The following is a 17434-nucleotide window of genomic DNA, read 5'->3' on the forward strand; positions in this document are numbered from 1 at the left end:
CAGCAACCCCATAGTCGCCTTTGACTGGACTTAACCGTCCAGGGGTCCTTTACCTTTACCTTACCTAGTGCAAGAGTGGGAAACATAGCAGAACAACTAATAAAGCAGGAACGTGTGGGGATAGTCCAGTATAAACCCATCACGAATGTGCAAGTATTGCATCAATGACACAATGCTGAATACTGTCTGGAGGAGCCCTGAGCCCACGATGAACTACCATGCAGAAGTGCCCTGCATCTTAAAAAAAACAAAACAAAACAAAACAAAACCCCAGTCTTGGCTAACTTTCCAGTTAACACCCAGTTCCCTTCTGCTCATTTAGTGCCCAGCCTTGAAGAGAAAACAAAGTCCTAGACTAGCTGCAAAAAGCAAATAAGGGTGTGTGTGTGTGTGTGTGTGTGGGACTTTGGAAAGGAAACCAGCCTTAATATATCTTCTGTTGCAAGAAACACATACAGTACATGAAAGGCTTTCTTGAGTCCGACCAAAACTGGATTTTCAAGTATTCTGCGGCATTGTTTGTGCCTGGAATTGTTTCTGCTTGTTTGCCGTCTCGAAGCCCCGGCCAAAGTTAGGTGCACCGAGGGAGGGGTGGGCTTCCTGAGAAGCAAATCCCCTCACAATGTTACAATGCAAATGCAGGTTTCTTAGTCTAAAAATAAATTGTGATTCACAGTAAAAGTGTAAGGATTCCAGCTCTCCTTTTCTCCAAAAGAAAGGTTCCCCCCTGCCTTCAAAATAGTTCTGTATTTCAAGTTGTTGGTTCCCACTGCTCTCGGGGAAAGATCACATAGGAAGCTGCCTTATATTACATCAAACGAATGATCCATCTGTCCCTGTATGGGGAAGTTTTTTTTTTAATGTTTAATGTTTTATTATGTTTTTATATATGCTGGAGTAGCTGGGGCAACTCAGTCAGATGGGCAAAGTGCACATAATAAAATTCTTCTTCTTCTTCTTCTTCTTCTTCTTCTTCTTCTTCTTCTCCTCCTCCTCCTCCTCCTCCTCCTCCTCCTCCTCCACCCCCGTGTTGGCTACACTGACTGCCAGCATCTCTCCAAAGTTTCAGAGAATGATAATAAGGATTTATTCCATTCAGTTTTAAAGCTTGTAATCTGCTCACTAATCTTGTGATTGTGTATGCTGGAAAAGCATCTCAAAGGTATTTGTTTAATACCTGCAGCTCTCTTTAACTTGATCCATCAAAGCTCTCGGAAGATACTGTATATCCAAAAGACTTTTTGATTACTTGGCATATAAAACATGTTTGGAAACCTCAGTGAGTTTCACATGTGTGCAGCCTCAGCAAAACAGATGCATATGTTCCAACAACCAGGAACAATCTTTATTTGGCAAATTCTCTATTTTACTCCCCTCCTTGCCTTTTACAATTTACAGTATTCATAGAAGTGGGGCCTGCAGAAAAATGTGCCTTTAAAGCCAGTGCCCCTGTTTCGGGGTGCCAGCCAGCCAGCCATGCCCACCTCCACAACACTCCATTGCGTTCCCCCTCCCTACTAAAGATGGATTCAATTTTGTTCAGAGTCCTCAACAGCATTTTGGTGCAAATTTTAGCTAATATATTCATCTTTGTATGCAATTTTGCCCAATGAACACATTTCTACAAAGCAATTTCCCCTCATGTAATGCTGTATTGTATGTTATTTTCACTTATCTGTGAATTCTTAGGCACATTTCCCCCAAGTATATGTGTTTCTATACACATTACTTGGCTGGAAAGTGACACTGCAGTGCGAATTTTGACGGATGGCTGGGTTTCAGTTATCGTACTGTTTTGCAAAGTGCAAATTAAACTGAATCAAGTTTCTTCCCCCATCCCTTCCCCCCCACCCATTTTCCCATTTTTGCACTCTCCATATCTGTTTAATTGCTTCCACAGTTTCCTTGCTTGGAACATTGCCTCCACAGTTTCCTTGCTAACTTTCTTGATAGATTCCCGTTTGACTTACTTTTTTAAAAAATGAAAGCTAACAACCTGGGTCTCCTGCTGAGGGCAGAATGACTGTGAAGATGAACTAGAAAACATTCACATAGCTGTCAACCTTTCCCTTTTTTGCGGGAAATTCCTTTATTATAGCATTGGGAAACAGCAGGGAGGGTTGACAGCTATGTACAGTGGAACCCTGGGTTATGCACACCCCGGGTTGCAGATGTTCAAATTAAGAATGCCCGCAACCCCGAAGCATTTCCGGACCACACGCGACCCCCGGATGCGCAAAACGCTTCTGTGCACTTTGCGCATGTACAGAAGTGCTCAAATCACGCTACTTCCGTTTGGGGGGGGGTTGCGTTCGGGATACGCATGCACGCGTTACACACGGCGACCCGGAATGGATCGTGTGCGTAACCCGGGGTTCCACTGTACATTCAATGTCCTACCCCAAATAAACTTAATTCACCTTTTGTTTACTTGGCAATCATGGGAACTACTTTCAGGTGTCATTCAGCATTTTTCTTTCAACTTGTTTAGTGAGCTTTGTTCAACTGAACTAATCCATGCCAGGCACTGGGATGCATTGTAGATCCTGCAGTGAGCAGGAGGGGTTGGGCTAGAAAACCTCTAAGGTCCCTTCCAGCTCTGTGTGTCTGCAGTGAGGGTGTCATAGGCGAGGAGGTAGAGCAATGCGAAGTTGCCCTTGGGATGGTACAAGTTTTCATCCGGGAAGTGCTGGAGAGCAGGAGGACGCCCAAAGAATGGTTTTCACACTTGACAGGATAAGGAAAATGCCGGGCACAAAATCAGCCTGATTAAAGCTGTGCAGAATGTCCTGGCTGGCTTGGCGGGAACAGCAGTCCAGTTTAATTCGTTAGATGCAGAGAAAACAATGGATTATGTCTGGCTGCTGTTTTTTTTTTTTAATCATACCAAGGAATCTGCAATGTGTGCACAGAGCTAAGGGCGCACTGGAAAATGCCAGCGGTCTGTTACAGGGCATTTGGCAGGGCCTGGGAGCGAGAGGGGTCGGGGTGAGCAGGCAGGGAGATCAGACTTCGGCAAAAGACAAGTTGGACCCTTTTGTGTACACCACACAAAGCTGTGTGGGTGTCCCGCCCTGTGCGGACAGGGAGCAGCAGCAACCTCTCCCCGTGGCACTGCATGTGCTGGGCCCGGGCGTAACCCGAGAAACGAGGTCCAGGTCCGGCCCAGAATCCGAAGTTTCAGCGAGGAGTCAGTCTGACAGAGCCAAGGCAGGACACGGGGCAGGAAACCAGGCAAGGATAGGTACAGGATCTCAGGCAGGATCTGGCATACAGCAATGTTGCACCCGCAACCTGGGGCGGGGTCCGACAGCCTTTTATCTTTGTCGGGGCAACGGCCAGTCCCAATCCCTCGATGACTCACCTCCCTGTCTTGCCCGAAGGTGAGCACTCCTGCGAGTACTCAGGTCTCTCCTTCTCTTAGACCTGAGTCTCTGCAACTCGGGAGATGCCAGTGGGTTACTAGACCCAGCCTCCCCTGACCAAATCGGTAGTGCAACAGCTGTAAGTGATGGCCCAGCTGAAGTCAATGAGGTAATCTCCACATCTGGAGCCAGGACAGTCTCAGGCCCCTGACTCGGCCCAGCTGGTGTTTGCTGCAGGGGAATCTGTGCAGACTGGGACTCTTCGGGATCAGGCCCCGGACTTGGTTCAGATGATGTCTGAGGCAGAGGATCCGGTGCAGACTGAGACTCCTCTGGTTCCGAGTCTGAGTCTGAGTCCCAGGCCATCACACTACAAGCTCCTCTGCCGACATTTGCACAAAAAGGGGCCACGCCAAAAATGCAAGGCAAGTCTAACACTCCATCCCAGGCAAAGTACGTCAAACCAAAACCCCAGGAGGTAGCTCCTCTCCCCTGGTGCCCTTCTGGAGACTGCTTATCAGCACCGACAGAATGTCACTATCATAGTGGATGAAAGGTTTCTTTTGTAGGAAAGCTTCTGGTTGTTGTTGTTTTTCTCAAAGAAAAAGCTCTTATCCAGTTTGCTTCTCGATTCCTCCGTCCGCTTGCTGAGGAAGTGGCTGAGAGAGATTAATTTGTGGGCTGGGTAGCAGCTCTGAGGTTTGATCTATCCGTGTCGCCATCAGAGTGGCAGACCCAACAGATATCTCTGAAAGGGAAAGCGAGTGTGGGGATGGGCTGCCCATTGAAATAACACCGGCAGGCATTCCGGTTTTCAGCGTGTTCTTACCAGCGCCGCCACATCCATTAACGGGGGGGAACAGAGATGTTAAGTGGCTCTCTTCAAATCAGGACTGGGGAGGTGGGAAAGTATTTGACGTTCGTAACTCCTCACACGCAAGAATAAAATCTGTTTTTAGGCAAATTTATCTGAAATTTATTGTAATCGATGTGACCCCTGTTTTTAAGTTTTACAAACAAACAAACAAAAATCCTTCCAGTAGCACCTTAGAGACCAACAAAGTTTGTTATTGGTATGAGCTTTCCTGTGCATGCACACTTCTTGTTTTAAAGAGCAACTGTCACAACAATTTAAGAATATAAGAAGTAGCCCAACAGCCAGACTCTTGGGTTCTTCTGTAACCTGGGCGTTGATAGAACTTTGCCCCCAAACTTTGTGAGAATCTTTGAGCAGGCTGCATGCTCGTTCCTGCGGGGAAATGGTTTTCTGCTTGGGAAGTCTGCAGAATGCAAAGAGGCCCTTGCTTCCAGAAGTGAATGTGTCTGGGAGAGCAGCCACCAGCCATTCTTTGCTCAGCGCTTGACAACCGTTTCCCCCCCAAAAAAAATTGCTGATGGAAGCGTATTATGCCAAGCTCAAGTGATCTGTGAATGCAGGACCCGTCTGCCTGCTGAGCTTTCTGATCGCTGGCATTTATCAACGCCACTCAGTCCTGCCTAGCAGAGTCTTTCTCTGTTTCAAATGCCACCGTGCCATGACAATGTCTGTTAGCTGTTTCCACTGCCGGATCAAATTCAGAGAGGGGGGGGGATCTCAGTAGCTGGAGCAAGAACAGAAATATCATTGACAGGAGCGAGCGAGGCAGCAGTAAATCATACTGTGCAAGGTAGAGTTACCTCTTCATTAGCAAGAACAGGATTTGCACAGACTTGGTGGAGTGTTGGGCCCAATGAGCACAGGAATTCATCCTTGGTAGGTCTTGCCCCATGGATCAGTTGCCGAGACTAAAGGTCCTCGCCTCCCCACAGCCGGCTGTGTCTCTTCCTCCCCCCCAAGCAATCTGATACTGTGCCTGTGTGCCTGTCTTTGCTGTTCCGCTTCATGCCTCTTCTGGTTCTGGGAGATCAGGGGAGAGGGGAGCTTGTCACAGTAGGAGGAGGAGACACCTGTGAGTCTTCAACAGCCGAACTCATCACTGCCTCTTGGCCTCGTTCTCTCCTGCTTTCTGCTTCTGCCTCTGCTTCCGGACTTCTCTCTGCCCCAGACTCTCCCTGCTCACTAAGCCCTGTTACCTCCTCAGCTTCCGACACTTCCTCCTTTCAGTCTTCTCCTTCTGACCACCCATCATTGTCCCACCACCAATCCCTGGGCTCTGAACCTTCTTCATTGGGGGGTTCCCCAGCAGATCCTTCCCACTGTTCCTCCATGTCCAGGCAGTCCATGACACAATCTAGACAGAACTGCTAAGTATCTATGTCTACAAGCACACAAGGATGGTGGCTGGCTGCAGCAAAGGCTGGTTGATTAGGATGAATGGGGCACCGCTCCACCAACCTCAGCCAGCCCCCACCTGCCCACCTTCTTCCTTGCAGCCAATCTAAGGGGCTGAAAGTCGCTGTCGGCTTCTTCTTTCCTGAGTCTCACTGTTGCCCTTATGGAACTCAGCAGGGAAGAAGAGGGTGGGGAGTAAACTAGGATTAGTTGGCTCCGCCCAGCATTCACTCTGGCTCCACCCAGTTGTGGCTCTCATCTCGCGTTACTGGCCAAGGGAGCCAGCGTACAGCTTCCGGGTCATGTGGCCTGTATGACTAAGCCGCTTCTGGCGAACCAGAGCTGCGCACGGGAACGCCGTTTACCTTCCCGCCGGAGTGGTACGTATTTATTTACTTGCGCTTTGACGTGCTTTCGAACTGCTAGGTGGGCAGGAGCTGGGACCGAGCAACAGGAGCTCACCCCGTCGCGGGGATTTGAACTGCCGACCTTCTGATCAGCAAGTCCTAGGCACAGTGGTTTAAGCCACAGTGCCACCTGGGTCCCTGTTCAGTTAGGCTAACATAAATTCCCACAAAAGAACCAAGATCACAACTGACGTTATGCCAAACACACAAAAATTTTCAGCCGGTCACGTTTTTCGTGTGTTTGGCATAACATAAATTCCCTGCGTTAGGCTGGAATCATTAACTTTGAGATATAAGCGATCCTGCTATCGGTTTTATTTAAACCACAGAACTTGGGGGAGCAGATTTTATTTACAGCTGACTCAGTGTTTTGATATTTCAATATCCCTTAATCTAATCTGGATATTGCAATAAATATATTGCTTACTGGGATTATACAATAATTCCAAGCCAGTACCAATAGATCTGATTTTGCTGTGTTTGAGTTGGAGCTTGTATCCAGATTTATAGGAGTCCTTAAGTAAATTCGGAAAGCAGACTCGAAGGTTGGGAACGGAAATGGCAACGCAGCCAGTATTTTATAGTGCCAGTCCACGCCCAATATTCAATCATGTGTATACCTAATTCTGCACACATTGTCTCATGCTTGATTGAATTTGGGAGCCCGAGGATACGTCTCAATAACCTGGAGTGTATTTTATCTAAATCCCTATTACATGCTTGCATCTATATTGGGATCCCAAAATGTAGCTAGGACGACACTTTAGCTTGAAAAATCTGAGTGGCAGCTGTTATGAATTGGTTACCTTTCTGAAAATAATAGCGAGCTACTGCTGAGGAGCTACACTTTGCCTGTTTTATAGCACCTGCGCGATTGTTTGCCCAACCTGAGTTGCTCTGGAATAAAATTCCGAGATATATCTGTATCTGCAGACTGGTGACTGGGAGTGGCCGCCGGGACCACATAACACCGGTCCTGAGAGATCTACATTGGCTCCCAGTACGTTTCCGAGCACAATTCAAAATGTTGGTGCTGACCTTTAAAGCCCTAAACAGCCTCGGTCCTGTATACCTGAAGGAGCGTCTCCACCCCCATCATTCAGCCCGGACACTGAGATCCAGCGCCGAGGGCCTTCTGGCGGTTCCCTCACTGCGAGAAGCAAAGCTACAGGGAACCAGGCAGAGGGCCTTCTCGGTAGTGGCACCCGCCCTGTGGAACGCCCTCCCATCACAGGTCAGGGAAATAAACAACTACCTGACATTCAGAAAAAACCTGAAGGCAGCCCTTTTCAGGGAAGTTTTTAATGTGTGATATTTTTGTATTTGATTTTTTGTTGGAAGCCGCCCAGAGTGGCTGGGGAAATCCAGCCAGATGGGCGGGGTACAAATAATAAATATTATTATTATTATTATTATTATTATTATTATTATTATTATTATTATTATCTTTAGTTGCTGGATTTCTTGTCCTCTTATTTTCCATTTCTCTAGTTTCCGGGATTTAGAGACGACCAGATTTTTTGCCTTCTCATAATTTAGAGAGAGTTTGTTAATTTTGCAGTAAGAAACCAAGGAGAGTAAAAGACAATTCAAACGTATCCTTCTCAGTGATAATAAGGTCGTATCATCTGCATATGGTAAAAGTGGGACCGGGTTTTGGTTGATTTTGGGGGCATGTGATTCTAATATTTTGGATGTGCTCTGGAAGATCTGATCCAAAATAAATTAGAGAGAAAAGGGGCCAGAAACCTTCAGCACTCTGCACAAACTACGGTTCCCATAATGCTTTGGGAGATGCCAAGTGGTGTGATACTGCTTTAAATGTAGAGGCTGGATATGGCCTCAGAAAGGTCCAATGGTTATTTCCCCATTGTCCTTATAGGCCAGCCTTTCCCAACTTTGTGCCCTTCATATGATTTGGACTACAACTCCCATCAGGCTGGGGCTGATGGGAGTTGTAGTCCAAAATATCAGAAGGGCACCAGGTTGGGAAAGGCTGAATGAAGGCAGCCCCTTTTCAATCCATGGAGGTCAGAGGAACACCAGAACTGGTGGTTTCCCCTCACTGTATCCTCTCACACAGAAGGATGACTGATAAGGGTCTCCTTTTAGGCTTTACAAGCTGCCTGTGGAGAAGAGATCCTTTGCGGTTTCTATCTCATCTCAGCTGCCCACATATATCCTAGGCGTCGTTGTAGGCCTGTGGTTTAGTGAGATAATGCGCTGTGGTCTTATCTCCCTTGCTGCAGCCGGCTGCTCCAAATTGTGCTGTGATTTTTTTGGGGGGGGCATTGTTACTTTGGTCTCGGTGAACAAATGCTTCACACGTCTCGCTAAACCCGCTGAGAGGTGTGGTGATAAAAGAAAGTACTTCTTTGTGCAGCACAAAGTTAAACTCTCCGGCTCCCTCAGGAGGCGGTGAGGGCCACCAATTTGGAAGCCATTAAAAAGAGGATTGGGCGAATTCATGGAGGAGGAGGCTAAAATGGCGGAGGCAGTAATGCTTCTGAATCCCAGATGCTGAAAACCACAGGAGTGGAGAGTGCTCTTATGCTCCTGTCCAGTGTGGTGTAGTGGTTAAGAGCGGTAGTCTCGTAATCTGGGGAACCGGGTTTGTGTCTCCGCTCCTCCACATACAGCTGCTGGGTGACCTTGGGCTAGTCACACTTCTTTGAAGTATCTCAGCCCCACTCACCTCACAGAGTGTTTGTTGTGGGGGAGGAAGGGAAAGGAGAATGTTAGCCGCTTTGAGACTCCTTTGGGCAGTGATAAAGCAGGATATCAAATCCAAACTCTTCTTCTTCTTCCAGCTATGGGACTTCCCATTGGGGCATTTGGTTGGAAAATGCAAAAACAGGATGCTAGGTGGGCTATTGGCCTGATCTAGCAGGGTCTTTTCCAGCCTTCATGTCCAAATTTCATGCCAATGTTGCGGCTGGCGAGAAGGTGGGATAAGGGCCTCTCTTTGTACATTTTGTAGGAATCTGCCTTACATCCATGAGACTAATTGTCCACCTAGCCCAATATTGCCTACTCCAACTGGCAGCGACTCTTCACGGCCTCAACCAGAGGTCTTTCCCATCACCTTTGTACATGACCCCTCTAGCAGGAGATGCCAGGATTCGAACCTGTGACTTCTGTGCACAAAGCGTGTGGTCACACTAAAGCTTTCATCCTACACGGGGCTAGGCCAGGCTGTGTACACATTACTGCTCACTCTGACTCCAGTGCGTTCCCGCTGCTGGTGCTTGAAGCAGAGCACATATGACGTTCGCCGTATGCGTGCTGAAGGCTCTTGAGAAATATGGCTGTTTGATTTGTTTTCGCTCAAACCAGCTTCCGATGCAAATCTGAGGTGGGCTGAGCTGAGGTGTGTACACTTGGGACAGCTTTGCACATGCCCAGATGGCAACTCCATGGAATAGGAGGTGGGGTTGCAGGTGCAGGAAAACGAATCAGGTAATGCTCAATGGGCAACAACATCCCTGCCTCTTCTCTGGCGTTTACAGCAACGTAAAAACACGACTTGAAATCCAGGGGCGAGGGGAACGATTCTGCTGCATTTTAAGCCTGTAAGCTTTGTACTGCGTTGCTTGTGCTAGGCAGTTGAACCCCTTTCTCTGAAATGTCTTCTTGCAACTGATAGCTCTAGAAACCACAATGTGTATCTCACATGCACCCCACGCTCCTAGCTCATATGAGAAGCAGAAGTGCGAAAATACGTCCAGGGAGCCGTTCCTTGTGGGAACACACACCGGCTTGTTTTCAAACTGCAATGAGGAACCCAAACCGGTTCCAGACTCTTGCTGTTTTGCAGGTTGAGGGCTCAGTGGTGCACCAGCGACTTCAGTTCACAGGCAATTGTAGGAACCGCCTTACAAACAAATCAGAATGACTGATGAATAAATAACCAGCCCATTCCACGCAACCTGTTCCCCCAGCATTCATCCTGATTCGTTTGCACTAAGTTTTCAGGGAAGTTAGATGGCATTGGCTATTAATTCAGCATTCATTCTGATTTGTAGGAAGGGAGGTTGTGCCAGGCAAACATTATCCTGAACTTTCTTGTGCATTTCCCATCACCAAAGTCCTGATTTGTTGGATGGCAAGTGTGTTTTTAACCCTACAGCTGCGGTGCAGTGGGTCAGTGTGTCTGGCTATTAACCAGAAGGTTGGTGGTTCGAGCCAAATGAAAGGGGATACTCTGTATCTTTCTCCCTTACATCTCCTTTTACTTTATTATTATTATTTTGGTCTTAATCGAGAGGTGCTAGAACCTTTTTAAAACTTACGAATTACTCAACATACGAATTTTTCGACTTACGAATGAAAAAAGTGCCCGCACGCCTACAATTTTTTCGACATCTGAAGGACATCCGTTGGTGGTTTTAGATGGGGTTTACTCGACGTACAAATTTTAGATGCGGTTTACTCGACTTACAATTTTTTCTGAATTTTTCGTTCCCAATGCATTCCTATGGGGAAATCGCTTTTTTCGACTTACGAATTTTTCGACCTACAAATGTGCATTCGGAACGGATTAAATTCGCAAGCCAAGGTACCACTGTACTCGGGTTAAGACGCTGTGGGGAAAGAGCAAACCAGAGCGCTGGAAATGTTGCTTGGTTCCTCTGCAAAATGCAGATAAGGCTGGGCTCATAGCTCGCTCTTGATAATAATAAAAAAACCCGACCTGTTTGTTCCTGCAGTTTCCATCGAGGATATCCAAGACGTCAGGGCAGGCCACAGGACGGAAGGGATGGAAAGATACTGCAAGGACGTACCCGAGCATCGCTGCTTTTCCATCATATTCAAGGACCACAGGAAGAACCTGGACCTCATAGCTGGCTCTGAAGCTGATGCCAATCACTGGGTGGCAGGCCTGGCCAAGATCATCACAAAGAGCAACTCCATGAGCCAGCGGCAGAAATTACAACAGTATCCTTTGGTTTCGTACCAGAGCTGTTTATCGCATTTATATCCAGCTGTAACCTGAGAGCCTCATTCCTTTCAAGGCAACCTTTCTGTTTTGCCGGGGGGGGGGGGGAGAGACATCTGCTGGTGGTGGGTGGGGCCAGGAACAAAATGGGCGGAGCGTCAAATGCAAATGTTCCCTTTGTACAGAAGACTAGTTTCTACACAGAGTCACACAACCCTCTGTAGCCTCCATCAGGGAAGCAATAGGAGTTTTCAGAGTCCAAGGAGACATTATGGCCAGGCACGAACACTCAAGGAAGGTGTGAGGCGGGGCAAGTAGGGGGTGTGGCCTGAGGAGAGTAGTAGTAGTATTAGTAGTAGTAATTTTATTACATATACCCCGCCCATCTGGCCGGGTTTCCCCAGGCACTCTGGGCGGCTCTCAACAGAATATTGAAAACACAATTCAAACATCAAACATGAAAAACCTTCTGATACAGGGCTGCCTTCAGGTTTCTTGTAAAAGTCAGATAGTTGTTAATTTCCTCGACATCTGATGATGGGAGGGTATTCCACTAGGAGGGCGCCACCACCGAGAAGGTCCTCTGCCTGGTTCCCTGTAACTTTGCTTCTCGCAGGGAGGGAACCAACAGAAAGCCCTTGGAGCTGGACCTGGGTGTCTGGGTGGAACAATGGGGGTGGAGATGCTCCTTCAAGTATACTGAAGGCCCCTTGGGCCTGAGGTTCCTCACTCCTCTTCTCCACCACTGGGTTGAGAACCAGCCGTTATGTTTGCTAAATCGGTGCCCCGAAGGACGGCATTGGAGTCTGGAGAAAGCCCTTTCTTAACGGAGTGAAAACGTGTCCCTATTTGGGTATGGTTAAGCAGCGGAGATAGACACAGCCCATTTGATGGGGCATAATTACCGGCATGCAGCGATCATGCCTTCTGATCTGGGCCGTTTTCTTGGAAAACCCTGGCTTCTCATAGACAAGCACGAGATTGACGCTGCTTTTGAGGTTCAAGCTTGGACTTCTAAATTTAGATATTCGTCGGCCAGGGGTTTGATCCAGTTCAAACATTTTGAAAGCCAACTGCCTTTCTGAGCCGAGGTTTGACTGAGGTCAACTCCTGCTGGCTCTGTTTAGTGCAAGTCAGAGGTTTTTCCTTGAAGCTGCAATTACCTGTATTATAATTAGCTGGGCATTTTAATATTTGGGTACGCTTGGGGAAAGATTAGTAATCCGTTTGAAATGTGATGCAAGCACTGATTCACAACACTGCTCTCTCTCTCCCTCCCTGTGTGTGTGTGTGTGTGTGTACACACACATCTGAGTGTGTGTCATTGCAACCTTTAAATGACTTCCTCCAGAGCATTTAGCATGTTGAATTGTGCTTTGCAAATGTGTCATATGCACCATTAATATAAATCAGGGATGGGGAACCTTTTACAGACCGAGGGCCACATTCCCTTCTGGAGGCCAAATTCTATTGGTGAGCAGGAGCAGAGCACAGTGGTACCTCAGTTTAAGAACAGCCCTGTTTACGAACGATTCGGTTTACGAACTCCGCAAAACCGGAAGTAGTGTCCCGGTTTGCGAACTTTACCTCGGTCTAAGAACGGAATCCGAATGGTGGAAGGGCACTGGCGGCGGGAGGCCTCATTAGGGAGAGCATGCTTTGGTTTAAGAACGGTTTCGGTTTAAGAACGGTCTTCCAGAACGGATTAAGTTCGTAAACCGAGGTACCACTGTAATGGATGAAAAATTTAACTTGTACTGTAAACCAGTTTCTACATGCACACACCTCAGAGTACATCCATGCTGGTTGTTTTTACCTCACAAAGGGCTTGTGCATCTCAGCTTTGTTTTGAATTATTGTATACCACCTTGAAGGATACAGATCGGCCCTAGCTAGTTTACAGGTAAAACAGAAACACTACAGTAAAACCATCACAACCAGTTGATATAAGAACAGCTGCTCATTAGGATCCTTCTCTCAGAACAGTTGGTGTCAGTTGGCTCTGTGGGGGTGCTCCATTTGGACCTGGTTGTGAGGCCATCTTTGTCTCCCTGCTTCCCTCAGTCTCCTGTGCCTGCCCACTGGGCAGTCGGTGGCAGATGTCCTTGCAGGGCAAGGGAAGGGGACAATCTCGTTGGACCACATTCTGGGGCCATCTTTTGCCTGCCTCCCTCAGTCTCCTGCGCCTGACCACAGGGCAGTCGGTGACAGATAGCCCTGTGCAGGGACGGCCCGAGACATTTTGGCACCTGAGGCGAACCACAAAATGGCGCCCTCTTCCCGCCAGTGAAGAAGAGATGGGTGAAAATCTACATTTGGGACAAAGCGAGAGTAACAATCTACATCGGGATCAAGGGGCGAAACCTACTCAACCTTACCAGACAGGTGAAGTGGGGATCAAAGGTCATCACGGGGGGAAAGGGGCCTGCTCTGAATCTCGACAGGTGGCTGCAGACCCCAGGGGACAATTAATACCATTTCCTCCCTAGGGGTGGGAGGAAACCAGCCAGCGTCCCCTATTTGCTGAGAGGTAGAGGTGGCAAGGGGCAGGCTGCCAAGCAGATGGTGGATCCTGCCTCCAAGGTGGGCGCCACACTCCTGTTGCCACCGCAGGAGCAGGCGATGCTCTCATTGGAGACTGGATCTGCTGCCTTTGTGGATCTGCCACCTGAGGCATTTGCTTCACCTTGCCTTATGAGTGGGCCAGCATAGCATCAATGTTGCCTCGGTGCCACTTCAGAGATGCATATCCTACCCAAAGTGACCAAGGGTGGAGTCTGACAAACAGCCTAGCTATAGGCCGAGATAAACCTATTTTGAAACCGGAGCCACCTGCGTTCACACACATTCGCCCCCAAAAAGCTTAGGATAGTAATATTGGGAGGGGAGGTTCTTTTTTGATGTAGGCCCCTTAACAAGTGACTGAACAGCTGGATACACGCCTGCTTGCGGAAGGCGGATAAGAACAAAGACAACAAGATGAGCTTTAAAGAGCTCAAGAACTTTATGAAAGAAGTCAACATACAAGTCGATGACAACTATGCCCGGAATATCTTTGAGGTAAGGAGAATTTAATTCGCTCACTTGCAAGCGTATTTTGTTATGAGGCAGTGGTGTTTCATGAAACGGTAGGGACCTGATCCTATGGACATTCTCTGGAAGGAAGCCTGATGGGATCCAGTGGGACCTCCTCTTGAGTAAAGCATATGGAAAGGGTAGGATTTGCACTCATTAGACCAGTGTGTGTGTGTGTGTGTGTGTATTCCTGACTCTCAGAATTTTGTAGGAGGGATTCAGTTGAATATTGGAAATTTTGATCTGCATAATTAAAGTGGATTAAAGCACACCGAACAGCAATGGAGCAGAAATTCAGTTTGGTTCACGTTTAAAGCCGAACCTACTGAATTCTTTCTGGAAAAATACACAAACCGAATTGACACACTGCCCTTCAAAATTCACACTTGTCTGAATTTTGCAATGCAGTTTGCCATAAAATGCATATGGCTAGAGAAAAGGACACACACAAATACAAAAAAGCATGGAAGAAATGTGTATGTTAGGCAAGATCGCATACAAAAATGCAGGCAACCCCCCCCATTTGAAACACCATTGGAGAAGCCTGCAAACACTCAATTCCTCCCCTTTTGTGACGTTTTTGGGTCACTTCTGGGTTCAGCACGATGCATGTGTTTGAATGAGCATAGGTACTTTAGGATAAATGTATGTTAAAATGCTAACGCAGTTCCATGAGGACTTAAGAAGAAGAAGCACAAAGTGATGTGGAAATGTGGAAACTGAATTTAAGATTGGGGGAAAAAATGAGAAACTGAGGGAAACCAAAATTGAGAGAATCCTTATTCTCTACTCTGAAGCCCTCAACATGGCGGCTCCCTTTTCTAGCTTCCAGAATCCACCCTTCCTTCCCCCACTTTATTTAGCCAAGTCTGATTCAGCCCTAAAACAGGGAGAAAAAGGTGTGGTACCTCGGCAACAGCTGCCAACCATGGCTGCAAAGCTGACCTCTCCCAATGACCCGTATCTGTTTTGCATTGTCTAGCCCTGGTTCAGGTTTCAACCCATAAAGAAGACTGGTTTTTACCTCTTCTCTCTGCGTTCACAGCAATGCGACAAATCCCAGACGGACACTTTGGAAGACGACGAGATCGAGGAATTCTATAAGATACTGACCGAACGGAGCGAGATCGACGAGATCTTCTCTGAGCACTCCAACGGCCAGGCGATGATGTCGCTGGAGGATCTGGTGAGGTTCCTCCGAGAAGAACAGCGCGAGGAGGATGCAGGGCCTGAGCTGGCCCTCTCTCTGATTGAGAGATACGAACCCAACGGAAGCGGTATGTTTGTAACCCTTTGGATTTGACAATATTTACACTGAATGCGTGCAGAGGATGGCAGCCAGGACGATGAAGGATCTGGAAGCCAAGCCTTATGAGGAATGGCTGAGGGAGTTGGGTGTGTGTTTAGAGTGGAGAACAGGAGACTGAGAGCTGAGGTGGTAGCCATCTTCAAATATCTGAAGGGCTGTCAAATGGCAGGTGAAGCATTCTCCCGCTCCAGAGGGTGGGGTCAGAACCAATGAATTCGAGTTATAAGAAATGAGATTCTGACTAAACATCAGGAAGAATTTTCTGGTGGTATGAGTAGGCTATAGTGTATAGTTCATGGGTAGGCAAACTAAGGCCCAGGGGCCGGATCTGGCCCAATCGCCTTCTAAATCTGGCCCGCAGATGGTCCGGGAATCAGTGTGTTTTTACATGAGTAGAATGTGTGTTATTTGTGGGGCATAGGAATTCGTTCATCCTCCCCCCCCTGGAAATATAGTCCGGCCCCCCACAAGCTCAGAGGGACAGTGGAGTGGCCCCCTGCTGAAAAAGTTTGGTGACACCTGCTATAGTTCCCCGCCACTCTCTCTTGAGCAATTTTCACCAGTAAAACTATCAAAGCAGCTCACATATATACAATAAAGGAAAACAATAAGATTTAATTTCTGAAAATCAGCATTAAAACTTAATATTCAATGTCTAAAAGCTGGCAACAACCCCCCAACCCCCACAAAAAAAGCCATGTAGTCGTAGCCTGCCCCATTCTCAGTTTTCTCGTTTCCCTCTCCCCATTGTATCCCCCCTTTTTTTTACAGTCAAGGGACAAAACGCCATGACCAAAGATGGCTTCCAGATGTATTTGCTGTCTCCCCACGGAAATGTATTCAATCAAGCTCACATCCCCGTGTACCAGGACATGACCCAGCCGCTGAGCCACTATTACATATCGTCTTCGCACAACACCTACCTCATGGAGGACCAGCTGAGAGGACCCAGCAGCACCGAGGCTTACATCAGGTGAGGCGCATCATCTCCCCTCTTCTGATGGAAGAGCCAAGAAAGTTGTCCGAGGGGCCTGGGAGAGGTGCTTCCATTTTAATTACCCACAGTGCCCCCGGGGCACAGCATCACCCAAGGCATTGTGGGAAGTTAAAAAGGGCAGCACTGGTCACACCCAGCAACTTGGTGCTCCTCAGAATCCCAGACAAACAATTTGTTTCAGAGCTATAGTCCGAAAGATCTGGAAGCCATCAGGTCAGCAAAGGCTGGGGTAGGGAAAACATTTGTGAGCAGCCTTGGGTCCTAGCCACACGTTACATTTGAAGCGGTATCACTTTAAACAGTCGTGGCTTCCCCCGCAAAGAATCATGGGAACTATAGTTTGTTAAGGGTGTTGAGAGGTGTCGGGAGATCCCTATTCCCCCGCCTAGAACTACAATCCCCAGAGTTCCCTGGGAGGACAGATTGTTTGTCAAACCATTCTGGGACCGTAGGTCTTGGGAGAGAAACGGCCATTGTTCTGGCCACTGCTCAGCGGCAAAACATTTGCTTTGTGCGGAGAAGTTCCCAGGTACAACCCCAATATCTGCAGACATGTCTGGGAAAGACTCCCTCCCTGAAACCCCGGAGAGCTGCTGCCAGTCAGTGTCAACAGTATTACACCCTTGTGCAAATTAATTGAAACAAACAATGTAGTTTATTGTACAAAACTCACGTATACATGTACAAAACTCACATATACGTACATTCGTAACGGATATGACCTCCGCTATTTTTAAGCAGCATTTGATCACGGTTTGGCATGGAGTCTACTAGTTTCGAACTGTCACTGTTGATTTTCGGATGCCTGTGCCACACTTGAATCAGCGCCTGAATGAGCTTCTCCATAGTTGTACAGTCTACAGCATGGAGGCGGCTTTTGCATACGGCCCACAAATTCTCAATGGGATTTACGTCCGGGGAATTCCTTGGCCAATCAAGTACCTGTATTTGCTGCTCTGTCGTGAATTTCTTCACCACTTTCGATCTGTGACAGGGGGCTAGGTCCTGCTGCAATATCCCAGTACCGTCAGGATACCTCTTTTCCAGCTCTGGAATAACTCTCCTTCGTA

The 17434-nt window shown here is 47.7% G+C and overlaps 1 protein-coding gene across 2 annotated transcripts in view; it reads left to right on the forward strand.

The window, feature by feature from the left end:
• Window positions 1-17434, forward strand: part of PLCD1 (phospholipase C delta 1) — a 56441-nt gene that overhangs the window by 27626 nt on the left and 11381 nt on the right. For both annotated transcript variants that reach the window (XM_033165706.1, XM_033165705.1), the window contains exons 3-6: window positions 10754-10982; window positions 13914-14043; window positions 15104-15335; window positions 16139-16340. In XM_033165706.1, coding sequence (XP_033021597.1) covers window positions 10754-10982; window positions 13914-14043; window positions 15104-15335; window positions 16139-16340 — 793 coding nt within the window. The remainder of the gene's footprint in view (window positions 1-10753; window positions 10983-13913; window positions 14044-15103; window positions 15336-16138; window positions 16341-17434) is intronic.

Source organism: Lacerta agilis, chromosome 12 (genome assembly GCF_009819535.1).
Source record: "Lacerta agilis isolate rLacAgi1 chromosome 12, rLacAgi1.pri, whole genome shotgun sequence".
In the NCBI taxonomy this organism is placed as follows: Eukaryota; Metazoa; Chordata; class Lepidosauria; order Squamata; family Lacertidae; genus Lacerta; species Lacerta agilis.